The 15923-nt window shown below is 39.2% G+C and overlaps 1 protein-coding gene across 1 annotated transcript in view; it reads right to left on the minus strand.

Moving 5' to 3' along the window:
* Positions 1-12840: 12840 nt before the first annotated feature.
* LOC117522767 (adhesion G protein-coupled receptor A3) overlaps positions 12841-15923 on the minus strand; it is a 1389271-nt gene continuing 1386188 nt past the window's right edge. Inside the window, exon 19 of the mRNA XM_034184162.1 lies at positions 12841-14341. Within this exon, the coding sequence (XP_034040053.1) occupies positions 12913-14341 (1429 nt within the window). The 3' untranslated portion in view covers positions 12841-12912. The remainder of the gene's footprint in view (positions 14342-15923) is intronic.

Here is a 15923-nt window from a genome sequence, read left to right on the forward strand (position 1 = left end):
ATTATTATTATTATTATTATTACTACACATTTAATTAATTTCTGGATTTACAAAATTGTTATACTAAATTCCCAGTATAATTCTCTCAGGAAAGCACATAATTACTATTGTAATTATTACGGCAGATGCATTATTATGATAATTTTGATGATGAAAGCGATGACTGTTCCTTGCAGAGGTTGTCATGGAGACACATGTTGTCAATGGTGATGCAGTTTGATGTGTTGGAAACAGCTCTGCTCTTTGAGGTTGGAGTGTGCAGAGAGAACAAACAAGCCAATATCACAGACATTTGCAGAATGATCTGGAGGATTCCTGCACATTAACACTTAACACTGCAGATAGTGTGATTAGAAACACTGTGTTAATTTGGTACTTCCAAACTGCAATAAAAACAACAGCTTAAGGTTTTCCAAATTTGCCAGTTTTTGAAGTTAAGCTGTATCATTATTTTGTTTGTTAGTGTAAAAGGCCAGAAACATGCTTTAAAGCTGCTGTGATAAGAAAAGTGTGGAGGAGCACGTATTAAGGCAAGGGTACTTTTAAATACGAATACAGTCAGGGATTGGGGTATTTCATCATCATGTTTTGGTCACATGACGATGACCTGCATAATTAGTCATGCCATTGGTCCTGCCTCCTCATTCTGCAGACGTATGTCTTGACAGAAAAACATAAAACACCACCGTTTGAATTTTTTCATGAAAATAACAACCACAAATTACAAATGCACCCCGAAGGTGCAATTTCAGCATAAAAACATACATGTATCTGCAAAATTGGAAGCAGATATTTGCAATAGGCTTTGAAGGGATATGTTTCATACACACACTTATAGCCAAATTATGGTATGATTATTATCACTGTTAATAATAATGTAAAATGCAATATTTGCACCCATCTTTGTTTTCATATCCATCAGATGTTGACCACATGGGGGAGTGACGTCCCACTTCCTTATTCAAAAGAACTATGGCAAAGGAGAAATCCATAATGGAAAATGCAAATGTTCAAAATTTGCATTGGCATTGCAAGGAAATTACGAAAGAACCCCCAGGGGGAATCTTGGCACAAAATTCACATATTTGTGTTACAGCAGTCGATTTGTAACCACAGGCTCCTCTGTTCAATTTCCTGCATGACAGAGAATAAAGTCCTTAATCCCCATGTTGGCCTTGGTGTGCAGTTGAGTGCTTTGAATGGCAGCAGACTGAAGTTGATGCGTGAATGTGAGGTTTTATTGTCAAATATTTAAAATGTCTGTGTTGGATGGAAAAGTGCTACATAAATGCAGTTCATAAATTTGGTGCAGATATGACAGATATGATTTAAACAAATAAAACAAACTGTACTAAGCTTTCATAAGGAAGTGGTTGGGAGAGGTGAAGGGAGTATCTCGGATTGACACATTAGCTCGTGAAACTGGGAATGAGTGTAAACTCACATGAAGTGGAGCACTGAGAATATGATTATATATATATGGAACCTCACCCGGAAAGGATGGACAGATTGATCACTCTTTGGTGCATGGCCATTCTTAGTTGGTGACCAATTTGTCTGGTTACTTCCAATAACGAACGAGATCCCCGTTACCCGTGGTCACCATGGTAGTCACAGAAAGTACCTCTTATTGTACAAGTCAATTAATCAATCAGTATTTTTTTTTCCATAGTTTTGGAAGTCCTGCGACTTATACTCCAAAGAAAGTTATATACCCCCTCCCCCCCAAAAAAAACATGCATTTATTACTACAGCTACTACCACCACCAATACTACTACTACTACTACTACAATAATAATAACTATTTATATAGGTATATCTTAGGAATCAAAGCACTAAACAAAATAAACTCAAATAATAAAATAATAAATGCCAATCATAAAAACTACACTACAACAATGCTCAAAAATCCCAAATTTAAGTGGTGATAATAAAGAAAAAAGGTCCTATTAATATTTTGGTGCAGCTGACACTCATTTTTTTTTCCCTCTTCATGAGGTATTATATTTTATGTTTTGTTTTGACAGATGCAATTTATATTCCAGTCCAACTAAAAAATACAGTAACTGCAAATATTAATTGTAATCATTGTTTTAGTAGTGGGCACATTTTGTTCACTGTCCTAGTTGCTTATTTCTGAGCTCTAAGCACAGCAGCAGGAAGCTTTTCTATTTCTATGAGCTATCAGTGAATATGGAATAAATAAATCACAGCAACAATAAAGCAACAGCTTCATTTGCATCCCCTGTCTGGGAGCTCCAGGTCTCCAGTCCGTCTAGACTGGACTGTGTCAGATATGTCTGTGTGTATGTGTGTATGTGTGTGTGTGTGAGAGACGCAGAGGATTCAGGGAACATAAACAATCAGTAATGGCCATTTGTGCAACACATAAGAGAACATGCAGGGTTGTGAAACGTAAAAAAAAAATGAACAAAGAGGGAAATGAGAGTATGGATGGAAGTGTGGGTTTTGAACAACACAGGGAACAAGCCACATCAGTTGCACTGTGTCATAAAGTGTGGTATCACTCTCATTATCAACAGGTCATTGGTTTTGTCAAATGTTATAGAGCAAATTAATGTTAATTTTTCTGAATGCGACTTTTGAATGCACTTTTTTCTTGTCTTTTCCTCCATCCCTGTAAGCTTGACTCACAGGTCTTTGGATAAAGTACATTATATTAACATGCTGTACGTATTAGGGTGGAATGATTTTTTTTTTTCTGAAATTGCAATTTAAACGAATGCAAATAGCAAAGACTGTGATTATTTTTACTACGCTTTTCTGTATATATTTAACAGACACTGAGTGATGATGTAATTGAAATGCACTGCAGTGTGTAACATAAATAATGCCAAATAGGTGAGCATTTCTGTTTCATCCACTTAATCTAGTGATTCACAACACAACAATGAAGTTCCCAGATGCATCCTGAAATGCAACACTCCATTTCATCTGAAATATCAACTTAAAAGCATCCATTCAGTATTAACGTAACATCAATGACATAAAACAATTAAGTAGAAATTTGCATATTTGAGTGTAAATTAAACTGCCTCGAATTGTGGCTATTACGATAAAAAAAAAAACAAAAAAAAAAACAAGGAAAAATAAAACATGACACATCTCAAATTATATATTTTACTCAATTTGCATAGGCCTATTTTTTACCTCAGAAAGATCCATCATATGGAGAAAATGACAAATTACCTCAGTGTCCCATTGGGCCCATATCACCCTTTGGAAACTTGAATCATTGTGTGACAGACAATGTGTGATTAATATATGTATGTTTTTAATATCAGTGTTCTCTTAAATAGAAAAATGCTCCATTGAACTGAAGCTTTGCTTTCAAAAATTCTATCGCAAGCCAAATCAAAATTGCAATATCGGTCAAAAAAAAATTGCATTTAGATATTTTTATAAAATCGTTCAACCCTAGTACATATGTGGTAAAGTAAGTCCCTTGTTTTGTATTTGGGGTCGCCACAGCAAATCAGAGGTGGGTCTGCATAATTAATTGGCACAAGTTTATGCCGGATGCCCTTCCTGTTGCAGCTCCACATTGCATGGAGAAATGTGTCAGGGGTGGGATTCGAACCAAAACCAAGTGCGCTAACCACTTGGCCACCACCCCTGCCTAGTATATATGTGGTAGGAAGCGAAACTGTGAAACTAGTTCTGGCTCATAACTGGAACCAGAACTACTTTTACTCTATGTAGCACCATTATGCCACATAGAGTAAAAGTTGCATGTAATGGCTTCAGGTGGAACACTACATTTTGTCTGTTATAATCAAAATCTGTTATACGCATAAAATGAACAAAAACCATAGCATGTATGTAACGGATTAGTTATAGCCAAAAGGCACTGAATGGTCGATGGGAATCCCTAGCACCAATTAGGCTTACGTATTTCCTTGATTAAGAGCCTGACCTTGAATTGGGACCTGCCTCATTTAATGGCGGGGTCAAAACTTCATCCAAAAAAAACAAAAAAACAAAAAAAAAAACTCCTGCCTTAAATAAGTGCCGGGCATTATGTGCATTAAAAAGATTACATTACATAAGTCAGCTGCGGAGTGGTACCTTAAATTACTAAATCCTGATTCATGCTCCTGCAATGATGTAAGTCCTTGGCCATGCAATGAGACTGATGTGGACGTGACCCTTTTAAAGTTTTCTGTTGCGTCTCTATGCATTTTATAGCAGGGACAGTGGCTGTTTCTGGATGAATTTATCCCTCAATGAGCTCTACTTAGCCTCCAAACCTATGTTATGGTATGTGTAATTTTCCTCCATTAATCGTGGGTCATTTGAGAGTCTTTTTCCAATTCTGCATTGTGAAGTTGGTCACATCTGTGGCCTTTTCTGGCAAATGTATTTGATCCATGATTGAAATGCAATCAGCATGCACACTGCAAAAACTTTTAAAATATGATGGGAGAGGAAGGAGTGCAAAAGTGTTTGTCATTTAGCAGGTGCACGTCAGGCTCTGGACAGCCAAGCAGAAGGCTCTGATCTAAAGCGGTTTGGTTCGTCACACCCAGGAATATGTGTCAAACTTAACACCAGAGGTGGGACGATGTCACCAGCAAGTCACTCTTAAGTCATGAATTTGAAAGTTTCAAGTCAAGTCTCCAGTCAAGTCCCAAGTCATAATGCCCACCAATTGTTTGCAAGCTGACTTGAGACTTGACTTGAGACTTGATTTGAGGACTGACTTGAGAATGACTTGACAGTGACTTTGTCCCACCTCTGCTTAACACCATATTACAGTGCAGGCAACAAGCAGCTTTTTGTTAATAAATTGTGTGGGGAATTTAGGATGCAACAATTCCCTAGCTTCCTCAACACTGCCTGCTGCTCTGCCTTGCTTCCACTCTGGCATCCAAATCTCTGCTCTTTAATCTGGGAGAAAATATGTGTGCATTTAATTGTCACTTCCTTATATCACAAGGAAGCACTGGGTGGGAGTGATGTGATCAGAGCCTGTCCACTGAACTCAAAATGAATGTGCTGCTGTTGCAATAAATATTCTTCGATGTGAGTTATCTTACTGAAGAGAATTTTTCTTTACAATATTACCTAAAGTTGAAGAGTCAGCACTAAAATAAAGTCAGTCTGCTTTTTTTAGTAGTCACTGAACGGTGCATGCAGAAAATATTCACAGTGCTTTACTTTTCCACATTTTATATTGCAGTCTTATTCCAAAATGGATGAAATTCATTTTTTTTCCTTCAGAATTCTACACACAATACCCCATAATGACAATGTGGAAAAAGCTTTGTTTTTGTTATTTTGTTGTTGTTGTTTTTTTTGTTTTGTTTTTTTTTTTGCAAATTTATTATTTATTTATTTAAAAACAAACAAAAAAGCAGTAAGAAATCATATGTACATAAGTATTCCCTGCCTTTGCCATGAAGCTCAAAATTGGACTCACATACCTCCTGTTTGGAGTGATCATCCGTGAGATGTTTCTACAGCTTAGTTGCAGTCCACCTAGGGAAAATTCAGTTGATTGGACATGATCCCCTGAGACAGGATTGTCTTGAAGCACAAATCTGGGGACAGATACAGAAACATTTCTGCTGCTTTGAAAGCAAGGAGCACAGTGGCCTCCATCAGCTGAAATGGAAGAAGATGTAATCCACCAGGACTCTTCCTAGAGCTGGCTGCCCATCTAAACTATGATTGAGGATGAAGAGCCTTAGTCAGGGAGGTGACCAAGAACCCAGTGGCCACTCTGTCAGAGCTCCAGCATTCCTCTGTGCAGAAGGACAACCATCTCTGCAGCAATCCACCAATCAGATCTGTATTGTAGAGTGGCTAGACAGAAGCCACTCCTTATTAAAAGGCACGTGGTAGCCCACCTGGAGTTTGCCAAAAGGTACCTGAGGGAATCTCACATTATGAGGAAGAAAATCCTCTGGTCTGAAGAGACAAAGGTTTATTCTTTGACATGAATACCAGTTGTCATGTTTGGAAGAAACCAGACACCATCCCTACTGTGAAGCATGGTGGTGGCAGTATCATGCTGTGGGTATGTTTTTCAGCAGCAGGAACTAAGATACAAGTCAGGATTGATGGAAAAATGAATGCAGTAATGTACAGAGTTATCCTGGATGAAAACTTGCTCCATTGTGCTCTTGATCTCAGACTGGGGCGACATTTCTTCTTTCAGCAGGACAATTACCCTAAACACACAGCAAAGATATCAAAAGAGTGGCTTCAGGACAACTCTGTGAATGTCCCTGAGTGGCCCAGCCAGAGCCCAGACCTTAATCCAGTTGAACATCTCAGGAGAGATCAGAAAATGGCTGTGCACCAACGCTCCCCATCCAAGCTGATGGAGCTTGAGAGCTGCTGCAAAGAAGAATGGGCAAAACTGCCCAAAGACAGGTGAACCAAGCTCGTGGCATCATATTCAAGAAAACTTGAGTCTGTCATTGCTGCCAAAGATGCATCAACAAAGTACTGAGCAAAGGGTGTGAATACTTATGTACATGTGATTTCTTCATTTTTTAAAATTTTTTTAACAAATTTGCAGAATTTTTGAAAACAACTTTTGTCATGTTGTCATTATGGGGTGTTGCGGGTAGACTTTTGAAGGAATTTACTCCATTTTTAAGCAGTCTTTTTCCACATGAAAAAAGTGAATTGCTGTGAATACTTTCCAGATGCAGTGTACATCATCAAATGGTGCATAATGCAGTTCTCTGGGTGAGAGATCCCAATTATTCTGTTCTGGTGCAATGCTTATCAAATCCTAATAACACTAGATTACTTTCAGACCAAGACTGTATTTGTGTTGGAGTTCTACAGATTAATTTGTGGGAAGACCTAAATGTGAAGTATTTCCCCACCAGGTATAACAGACAGATAAACAAAGCTATCAGGTGAAGTATGCAAAAGGTTTTAACATTAAATCATAAGTTTTGTTTGGCACTGTCTTTTTCATGTTTCAAGTTCATGCATTTTTGCTATTAAATGCATTTTTCTTTCACTCCTACTTGTTTCTTGAATAATATCTGATGCTGAATTATATTTGATGCTAAATGAAAATGAACAACAAACAGGATGCTTCATTCTGAAAAGTGTTCACATTAGAACCAGTGGAAAAATTGGAGTTATTAGCTGTGACTCTGTAGTTACTCCCGGATAGTGGTGGGCACAGTTTCACTAATCTGCAAACTGATAATTAGCAAAGCTGCCTTTTTTTGTTAGCGAATTAGCTTTTCAGCTAACTTCAAAAACCATCAGTGGACCAATTAGCTTCTGCTAAATTTAGTTCTGCTAACATAGTCCGCTAACATTTTTTTGCTGGCATAGTTAGTAAGTCTCAAAAACATTTGTAAACCATAAAATCATACATGTTGGTTCCTGTCTGCTACAGTCAGGCAGCTGTGAGGAGCTGAGCTCAACTCTACCCCAGCAGAAGGGGCCTGGCTGCCAGGCTACCAAAAAAAGCAATTTACATTCAATATACAGTGTCCCAGACATGAGGCAGAAGTCATGAAAAGAAAAGCAGGTTTGAGTTATGGTTTTGATTTATAAACCAACTTAATCTGGATCGTTAATCTACATTAATGTCAACTTTGTCATTTTTACAAACTGAAAATATAACACACATCTTTATTTTTAAAATAATGTGCTAATTCTGAAGGTTTTAACATTAACACACAGATGACAAAAGGCATTATGGGAAAATGAGCCTCCACTCATCACTGATTGGTTGGTTTATTATGTGTAAAAACCAACACACGTTACTGTAACATGTGAGTTGTTTTTTTATAAATAAATGTCTATTTGTAAAATATGTCATTTTTTTCATTTGTTAAAAGGAATGTGTAAAACTGAAAATTGTGTTTGTTAAGTGTGATTCAGCACAACGGCCATGTGATATTTAGGCGGGCACGATTCACACTGCCATCCAGTAGAGTCAAAATGCATAGAACACTGACATCTACTGGATGGCAGTGTAAATCGTGCCCGCCTAAATATCACACGGTCGTTGTGTTGAATCACATTAACAAATAGAATTTTCAGTTTTGCAAATGCCGTTGTTTTTACAAATGAAAGAAATGACATATTTTACAAATACACATTTATTTGTAAAAACCAACACACACGTTACAGTAACTTGTGAGTTGGTTTTCAGTGATGAGTGGAGGCTCATTTTCCCATAATGCCTTTTGGCATCTGTGTGTGTTAATGTTCAAACCTTCAGAATTAGAGCGTTATTTTAAAATTAAAAGATGTGTGCTATATTTTTACTTTGTAAAAATGACAGAGTTGACATTAATACAGATAAACTATCCGGATTAATTTGGTTTATCAGTCAAACCTGCTTTTCTTTCCATGACTTCTGCCTCACGTCTGTAACATTGTATGTTAAATGTAAATGACTCTTCTTTACAGCAGTGGGCAGGGTGCACAAAGGCAGAACCTCTGACTTGTTGGTTGTGTTGGGATTGTTATCGTCTTTGATTCTAATCAGAAGCATTGGCGGTGCTTAAAGTCAAAACCGGCTTGTCAGTAGCTGAGAGCGAACCGAAGACTATGCTGAAAGTTAGTGGTTAGCTGTAGCTTCAGCTAAAATTTTTTAGCGGTTTATTGGTTCAGCGTTATAAAAGTTAACTTTTCAGTTAGCTGATTAGCGGTTATCAAAGGTAACTTTTTGGTTAGCTGTGCCCACCACTGCTCCTGGAGTAGCTTGACATGGAGTAGTATTCTGTAAACTGAGACATGGATGCGCACAGATATGATCAGCTGCTAACAATGCAGGTGGCGTACAGGTACATGTGACATACATGCACACTGGAAATGCAACATTTTGAAGAAGTGCCCATTCAAACATCTGGTCTTCTATAACTATTAGGACTGTCATTGACATCCAATTTTTTATATAGAAAAATGTACATATTATGTGGATATTCCCTATGTATTTACTATCATATGCTCATCTGGATGGTAGGTGTAGTGGCCAAGTGGTTACTGTACTTGTTTCTAGTGCAGAAGGTTCCTGGTGCAAGGCCACCCTTGCCTATCCCACGTCATGTGAAGTTGTGCCAGAAAGGGCATCCGGCATAAAACTTGCACCAAATCAACAACCACATCCACCTCGGCTCTTCTGTGGTGACCCTGAGCGAAGACAAGGGAGAAGCCAAAGGTACTTACATTTGCTATAATTTGGTAAAGCACACTGAGGTCATTCTGAATATTATTCTTTGTATATTGTTCTTTCCTGTCATAATACAAATGTGTTCCCTGTGCATTTGTACAATAGTTACATTGTACAACGTAACAGCATGTATTATTATTCTCTCATATAGTATTAAGCATTTTAACAGTTGCATTTTGTACAGCTGGTATGATGGGATGACTACACTTTTGATTTTATTATCCAGTACCGCGCTGTAAATGCATCTACTATAATTGCTCATCTGTGCACCCATGGGGGTGTTGGTCCCAAAATACAGTGTGATCAAGTGCAGTCTGATTGGGACTGAACTTTTATGTACATTACTGCTAACCATTCAATACAAAATCAGATAAAGCATTGTCACTGCTGGGTTTTAAGAATGCTAAATGTAAAATTGCAGAAGGATTTATCTTAATGTTCATGTTGTCAGATTCCATGCTGAAGAAATTTACTGGGCCGTTGTTTTTTTTGGTTTTTTTTGTAGAATATGTCGTCAGTAGCTGTTATTTGTAGCTAAACTTGCAGTTGTATGGGGTTGGTTTGAACATGTGGGGCTAAGTAACATGTAATGCCAAACATGACCAGGGGTACACCAGAGACCAGTGAGAAGCTGCCGGTGTGTTTACCAATGTGTCTATAGGAAGAGGTCAAAATGAATCCAACCTCATGTAAGTGGCTAACATGCTACCGGCCATTAAGGCAACACCTCCAAACATCTTTTGCAAGATGAACGATGAGGTTCACTGCAGTATGCATCAACAAATCAACATACAGTGCATCTGGAAAGTATTCACAGCACTTCATATTTTCCACATTATGTATCTTACGTTATAGCCTTATTCCAAAATGGATCTTATTCCAAAATTGATTTTTTTTTCGCACAATTCTACACACAATACTCCATAATGACAATATAATAAAAGTTTGATATTTTTGCAAATATATTAAAAATAATAATAAATAACAAAAAAAGAAATCACATGCAGATACAGTAAGTATTCACAGCCTTTACAATCAAGCTCAAAATTGAGCTCAGGTTAATCCTGTTTCCACTGATCATCCTTCAGAGGTTTCTACTTCTTAATTATAGTGAAGCTGGGGTAAATTCAGTTGATTGGGCATGATTTGAAAAACCACACACCTGTCGACCTATAAGGTCCCACAGTTGACAGTGCATGAGAGCACAAACCAAGCATTAAGTCAAAGAAATTTTCTGCACACCTCCGAGACAGGATTGTCTTGAGGTACAAATCTGGGAAAAGGTACAGAAATATTTCTGCTGCTGTGAAGGTTCCAATGAGCACAGTGGCCTCCATTATCGATAAATGGAAGAGGTTAGGATCCACCAGGACTCTTCCTAGAGCTGGCCGCCTGTCTACACTGAGCGATCTGGGAGAAGGGCCTTAGTCTGGGAAGTGACCAAAAACCCGATGGTCACCATGTCAAAGCTCCAGCATTCGTTTGTAGAGAGAGGAGAACCTTGCAGAAGGACACCGATCTCTGCAGCAATCCACCAATGAGGCCTGATGGCAGCCACTCCTTAGTAAAACGCACATGGCAGCACACCTAGAGTTTGCCAAAAGGCACCTGAAGGACTTCCAGACCATGAGAAACAAATTCTCTGATCTGATGAGACAAAGATTGAACTCTTTGGCATGAATACAATGGGTCATTTTGAAGGAAACCAGGTACCATCCCAACACTGAATCATGGGGTGTTTATACCATGCTGTGGGGATGTTTTTTTTCAGGGGCATGAACTAGGAGACTAGTCAGGATTGAGGGAAATATGAATGCAGCAATGTACAGAGACATCTTGGATGAATACCTGCTCCAGAGAGCCCTTGACCTTAGACTGAGTGACGGTTCATCTTTCAGCAGCACAATGACCCTAAGCACACAGCCAAGATATCAAAGGAGTGGCTTCAGGCCAAATCTTTGAATTTCCTTGAATGGCCCAGCCAGAGCCCAGACCTGAATCTGACTGAACTTCTAGAGAGATCTGAAAAAAAAAAAAAAACCTGTCCACCAATGATCCCCATCCAACCTGATGGAGCTTGAGAGGTGCTGCAAATAGAAATGGGCAAAACTGCCCAAATATAGGTGTGCCAAGCGTGTGGCATTATGTTTAAAACAACTTGAGGCTGTAATTGCTACAAAAGGTGCATCAACAAAGTGCTGAATAAAAGGTATGAATACTTACGTAAATGTTATTTTGTAGTTTGTTTTTGTTATTATTTTTAATAAATTTACAAAAATAATAAAAAAAAATCATGGTGTCATTATGGGGTGTTGTGAGTAGAATTTTGAGGGGAAAATTAATTTCCTCCAAATGCTGAGTAAAAGGTATGAATATTTATTTTATTATTATTATTATTATTATTATTAATAATAATAATAATAATAATAATAACAATAATAATAATAATAATAATACATTTGCAAAAATAAAACAAATCATGGTGTCATTATAGGGTGTTATCAGTAGAATTTTGAGGGAAACATTAATTTACTCCATTTTGGAATAAGGCTGTAACATAACAAAATATGTAAAAAGAATACTGTGAATACTTTCCAGATGCACTGTATAGTGTAAACTTATCGTTGTTTGACCGCTTCAATTGATATTTAATTGGGAAAATTTGTAAGTGAATGCAATGATTCTGATGACATCGATGACAGTCCTGTTGCAAAACCTTGCACATTTCCCGTTATAATGCATATATCAGGTGACAAAATATTGAGTTCATAGTATGTGATGATGTATGTAAGAGCTGAACCCCCCCACACAAAAAAAGAACATAAAATTGGCTGAGCATGACCTGACTTTGTTGACCTTGCTCTTTGAAGCACAGTGTTTTTAAAACTGACTGACTCAATGACACTGCCGTTGACACCGCTGCCATTCTCTTTTCTCTCCAGAAAAAAATCTAACAAACAACAAAGTCACACAACAGTGAAGACATCATACAGACAGCACAGTCGATATCAACCTAGAACTTGATGCTTATTTTCACATCTCTTTTACTTTGAATGTTCAACCTTCATTGTTTGGCAGCAATGCATCTCCAACAACCTATATATATATATATATATATATATATATATATATATATATATATATATATATATATATATATATATATATATATATATATATATATATCCTTTTGTAGATATTCACAGTTGATCAGTTGATAGTAAGTTTGCTTGACTGAATGGCAAAAATACTCATGAAGTCTAAAATTGCTGGTTTAGTAATCTAAAACTTAAGTTCTTTAAAGTACTGGAGATTCACTCTCATTGACTATTTGATGGATTTAAAGTGTGAAAAAAAAACTTGCAGCGTGTTGCCTTTGAGCGCTAACACATATTCGTACACACAACCATTCATTTAATATATATATAGAGAGATTTGTAGTTATATGGAACATTGGAAATACCTTCATTTACATCTGATATTATATTGTGACACATTTTCATAAATTCTTCTTGATGTGTTTTCGTCTGCATTGGTACTCTTTAGTGAGCATATATGGATATCACATTTCTGTACAGTAAAACAGCACACATTTTAAAAAAAGACATGAAGACGTTAAAATAATAATCCCACACTGATTGTGATGTTTAATTCATTTTTTTTTTAAATTCTAGAAAGGGAGGTGAGAGTTTATTTTTGGTGGGACAAGGCAGCTCCTCTTCCCAGACTACACAGTAGTTTCATTTTTCCAGGGTCCAGTGCGTATATTCCCTGTGCTGTCTGATGTGTACAGGAGTCCCTCGTGCAGGGCCCCTTTTAGAATCCCATTCTGATTGGGTGGGTTCTGGGGGTAGGATTGTCTGCGCGGTGCGTGCATCTCCAGATGGTGATGTGGTGCCATCAGGTCTTCTTCGGCCATTTTGCCGCAGCCACACAAGAATGTGCTTGTGTCACCTGCTTCGGCTTGGCACAGAGAAGGAAAGAGATCTGCCTTGGTACAGCAGATGTGCCTGTGACAGGGGTTGTGGCATGCGAGGGCCTCGTGTGTGGCAGCTGCAGCAGCATGGCATGTGTGATGCCCGTCATGGTGGCATTCATGGGCCAGATGTGGACAGATGCGGGTGTGACGTTCGTGTGTGCTGTGGGGACTGTCAGTGTGTGAGCTGTGCACGCTGCCTCCCTCCACACTGGATGGGATATGATAGGCGTACTCCCTCTCCTTCCCTGTTCCACCAGTGCCAGCTCCAGTCCGGCGGCTAAGGTGTCGACTTTTAGTCCTTGTGCTGCTCTTTAGGCAAGGGTGCAACTGGATCCCTGGCCGGTATCCCTCAGGGTCACCACGTAGCAGCACGTGTGTCGCCGTGGGCTCCTCTTCCATCAGCTGCTGACTGTGCAGGGCTGCGCAACATGGTGTGACTTGTGTCAGACATGTCACGTGATTTTGCGATGAAGGAAGGGTGCTGTGTTTACAGTGAGCTAAACTGCCATGAGTGCAGCTCATCAATGCTTTACACTGGCATGGCGAGTCGTGTTGACAGTGGCTGTGAACATGTCCATGCCCAGGAGTGTCTCCATTCACATTGACCTTGGGCCGCCCCTGAGCGGGCCCCTGGGCTCCACAGGACTCATTGGAATTCCGTCCGGGGCAACAGGAGCACCAGCAATTCCAGATATCATCCCGCTTGGCACAGTGATGAATGAGAATGAAGAGGCCGAGGGTGACAGAAAAGGCACCATATAGACAGCTGAAGATCATATCCAGGAAGTGGCCTTGTGACACGGCAAGTGCCCCAAAAGTCCAAGTAGCCAAGAATAGAAAAAGAGTAAAGGCTGCCGTGCGTAACTGAGCTTTGAAAGAGTGTTCATTGGCCAGCAGTGCGGGGTTAATGGGGACACCTGGGCAGCCTGCAGGGCAGTGGCTTCCACTAGGAGGTTGTGCCAAGGTTCCAGACTCAGCTCCCTGGTGGCAGTGGGTTGGCACATCAACAGATGCTAGCCTCTGTTGCTCCTCTGTCAATTGTTTCAGCTCATACTTCTTTTCAGGGTGGCGACGCAGCTGGATGAAGGTGCAGAGAAAGTAGATGCACGTCACCAGGAAGATGAAGGCCACAGGGCCAAAGAATGCTCCTAGGCTGGGCTCCCATGCCATCCAACAGCTGCAACACACAACACCAGCACATTATGATATTTAGACTTCAAAATAGCAAAAATCAAATTTTACTGACATCATACAATGCAGGTGGTTTAGTGGTTAGCACTGCTGCTTCACAGCAAGGTCGCATGATCACTCTCCAATTGGGGCCATTCTATGTGGAGTTTGCATGTTTTCCACGTGTTTGGGTAGGCTCCTGCTGGGTGCTCCGGCTTCCATGCACATCCAAAAACATGCAGGTTCAGTGAATCTGGAAACTTTAAATTGGCCGTAGTCTGCATGCGGGTGTGAATGGGTTTGTTTGCCTATATGTAGCCTTGCGATAGACTGGCATACTGTCCAGGGTATACCCCGCCTCACACCCTATGACTGCTCAGATAGGCTCCAGCCCCCCATCATTCACTCTTATTTGAACTATAGAAAATAGATGGGTGGATCATAGAATGCAGAACTTACAGTTTTCAAAATATGTGTATTACATATTATCAATTTGAATAATTATGGGAGCATCATGGTGGCTTGGTGGTTAGCACTGTTGGCTCACAGCAAGAAGGTCATGGGATTGATTCCCACCTGTGGCCTTTCTGTGTGGAGTTTGCATGTTCTCCCCGTGTTTGTGTGGGTTCTCTCCGAGTGCTCTGGCTTCCTTCCACATCAAAAGACTTATGGGTTAGGTGGATTGGAAACCTTAAATTGTCCATAGCTGTGTGCGTGTGTGGGTGTGAATGTGTTTGTCTGTCTATATGTGGCCTTGTGACAAACTGCCATCGTATCCACACTCAAAAAACTGACTCACTGGATTGAATTTCCATATAACAAAATATGTGTAGTCCCAACTGAATTTAATTTTCTTACATAGATGTGCTTTTTTTGAGTTTATTAGATGAAATTCTGCACATAATTAAACTGAGTTCGTCCAATGAGTCATTTTTTGAGTGCAGGGTGTACCCCGCCTCACGCCTTATGACTGCTGGTATAGGCTCCAACCTCCCGTGAGCCTTAATTGAAGTAAGCGGGTATAGAAAATGGATGGATGGATATTTATGGGTGAACTCATTTGTGAGTGATTTGATTTGTATCTTGAAAATTGGGTGAAATTTAGATGGCATGAAGAAAAATGATGAGGCATCATGCTGTTGAACTAAGTTGCTTTTGCTGAGTTTAGATATGCACCCATCATTCTCAAAGTAGGCTCTGTGGAGCTCTGGAGTTGGCACATGTCATGAGGGCTAGATGACAGATAAGTAACAAATTTTCACTTTTGTCTTGTTCGTGGGTTAAAACCATAATTTCCCATTTCTTAACAACCAATCAAAAGAGAAAAGAGTGGTCTTGACCTCCAACCTTTGGTTTTGTGGTCAGGACAATGAAATTGGAAATTAACCAGTTTTCACATTCACTGAGTGGTCACTACTAATTTCTGGAGAAGTTAAGTCTATTTGTCAGAGTTCTGGTCATCACATTTTATGGTTATCCAAAGGGTTCCACCATCATTTCAACCATAATACAATGTTGACAAAGCAATTATATTTATGAAAACCTTCCTTAACTGTACAGATTGAGCAAGAACTTTCAAGAACAGGAGA

This window comes from Thalassophryne amazonica, chromosome 13 (assembly GCF_902500255.1).
Source record: "Thalassophryne amazonica chromosome 13, fThaAma1.1, whole genome shotgun sequence".
NCBI classification, from domain to species: Eukaryota; Metazoa; Chordata; class Actinopteri; order Batrachoidiformes; family Batrachoididae; genus Thalassophryne; species Thalassophryne amazonica.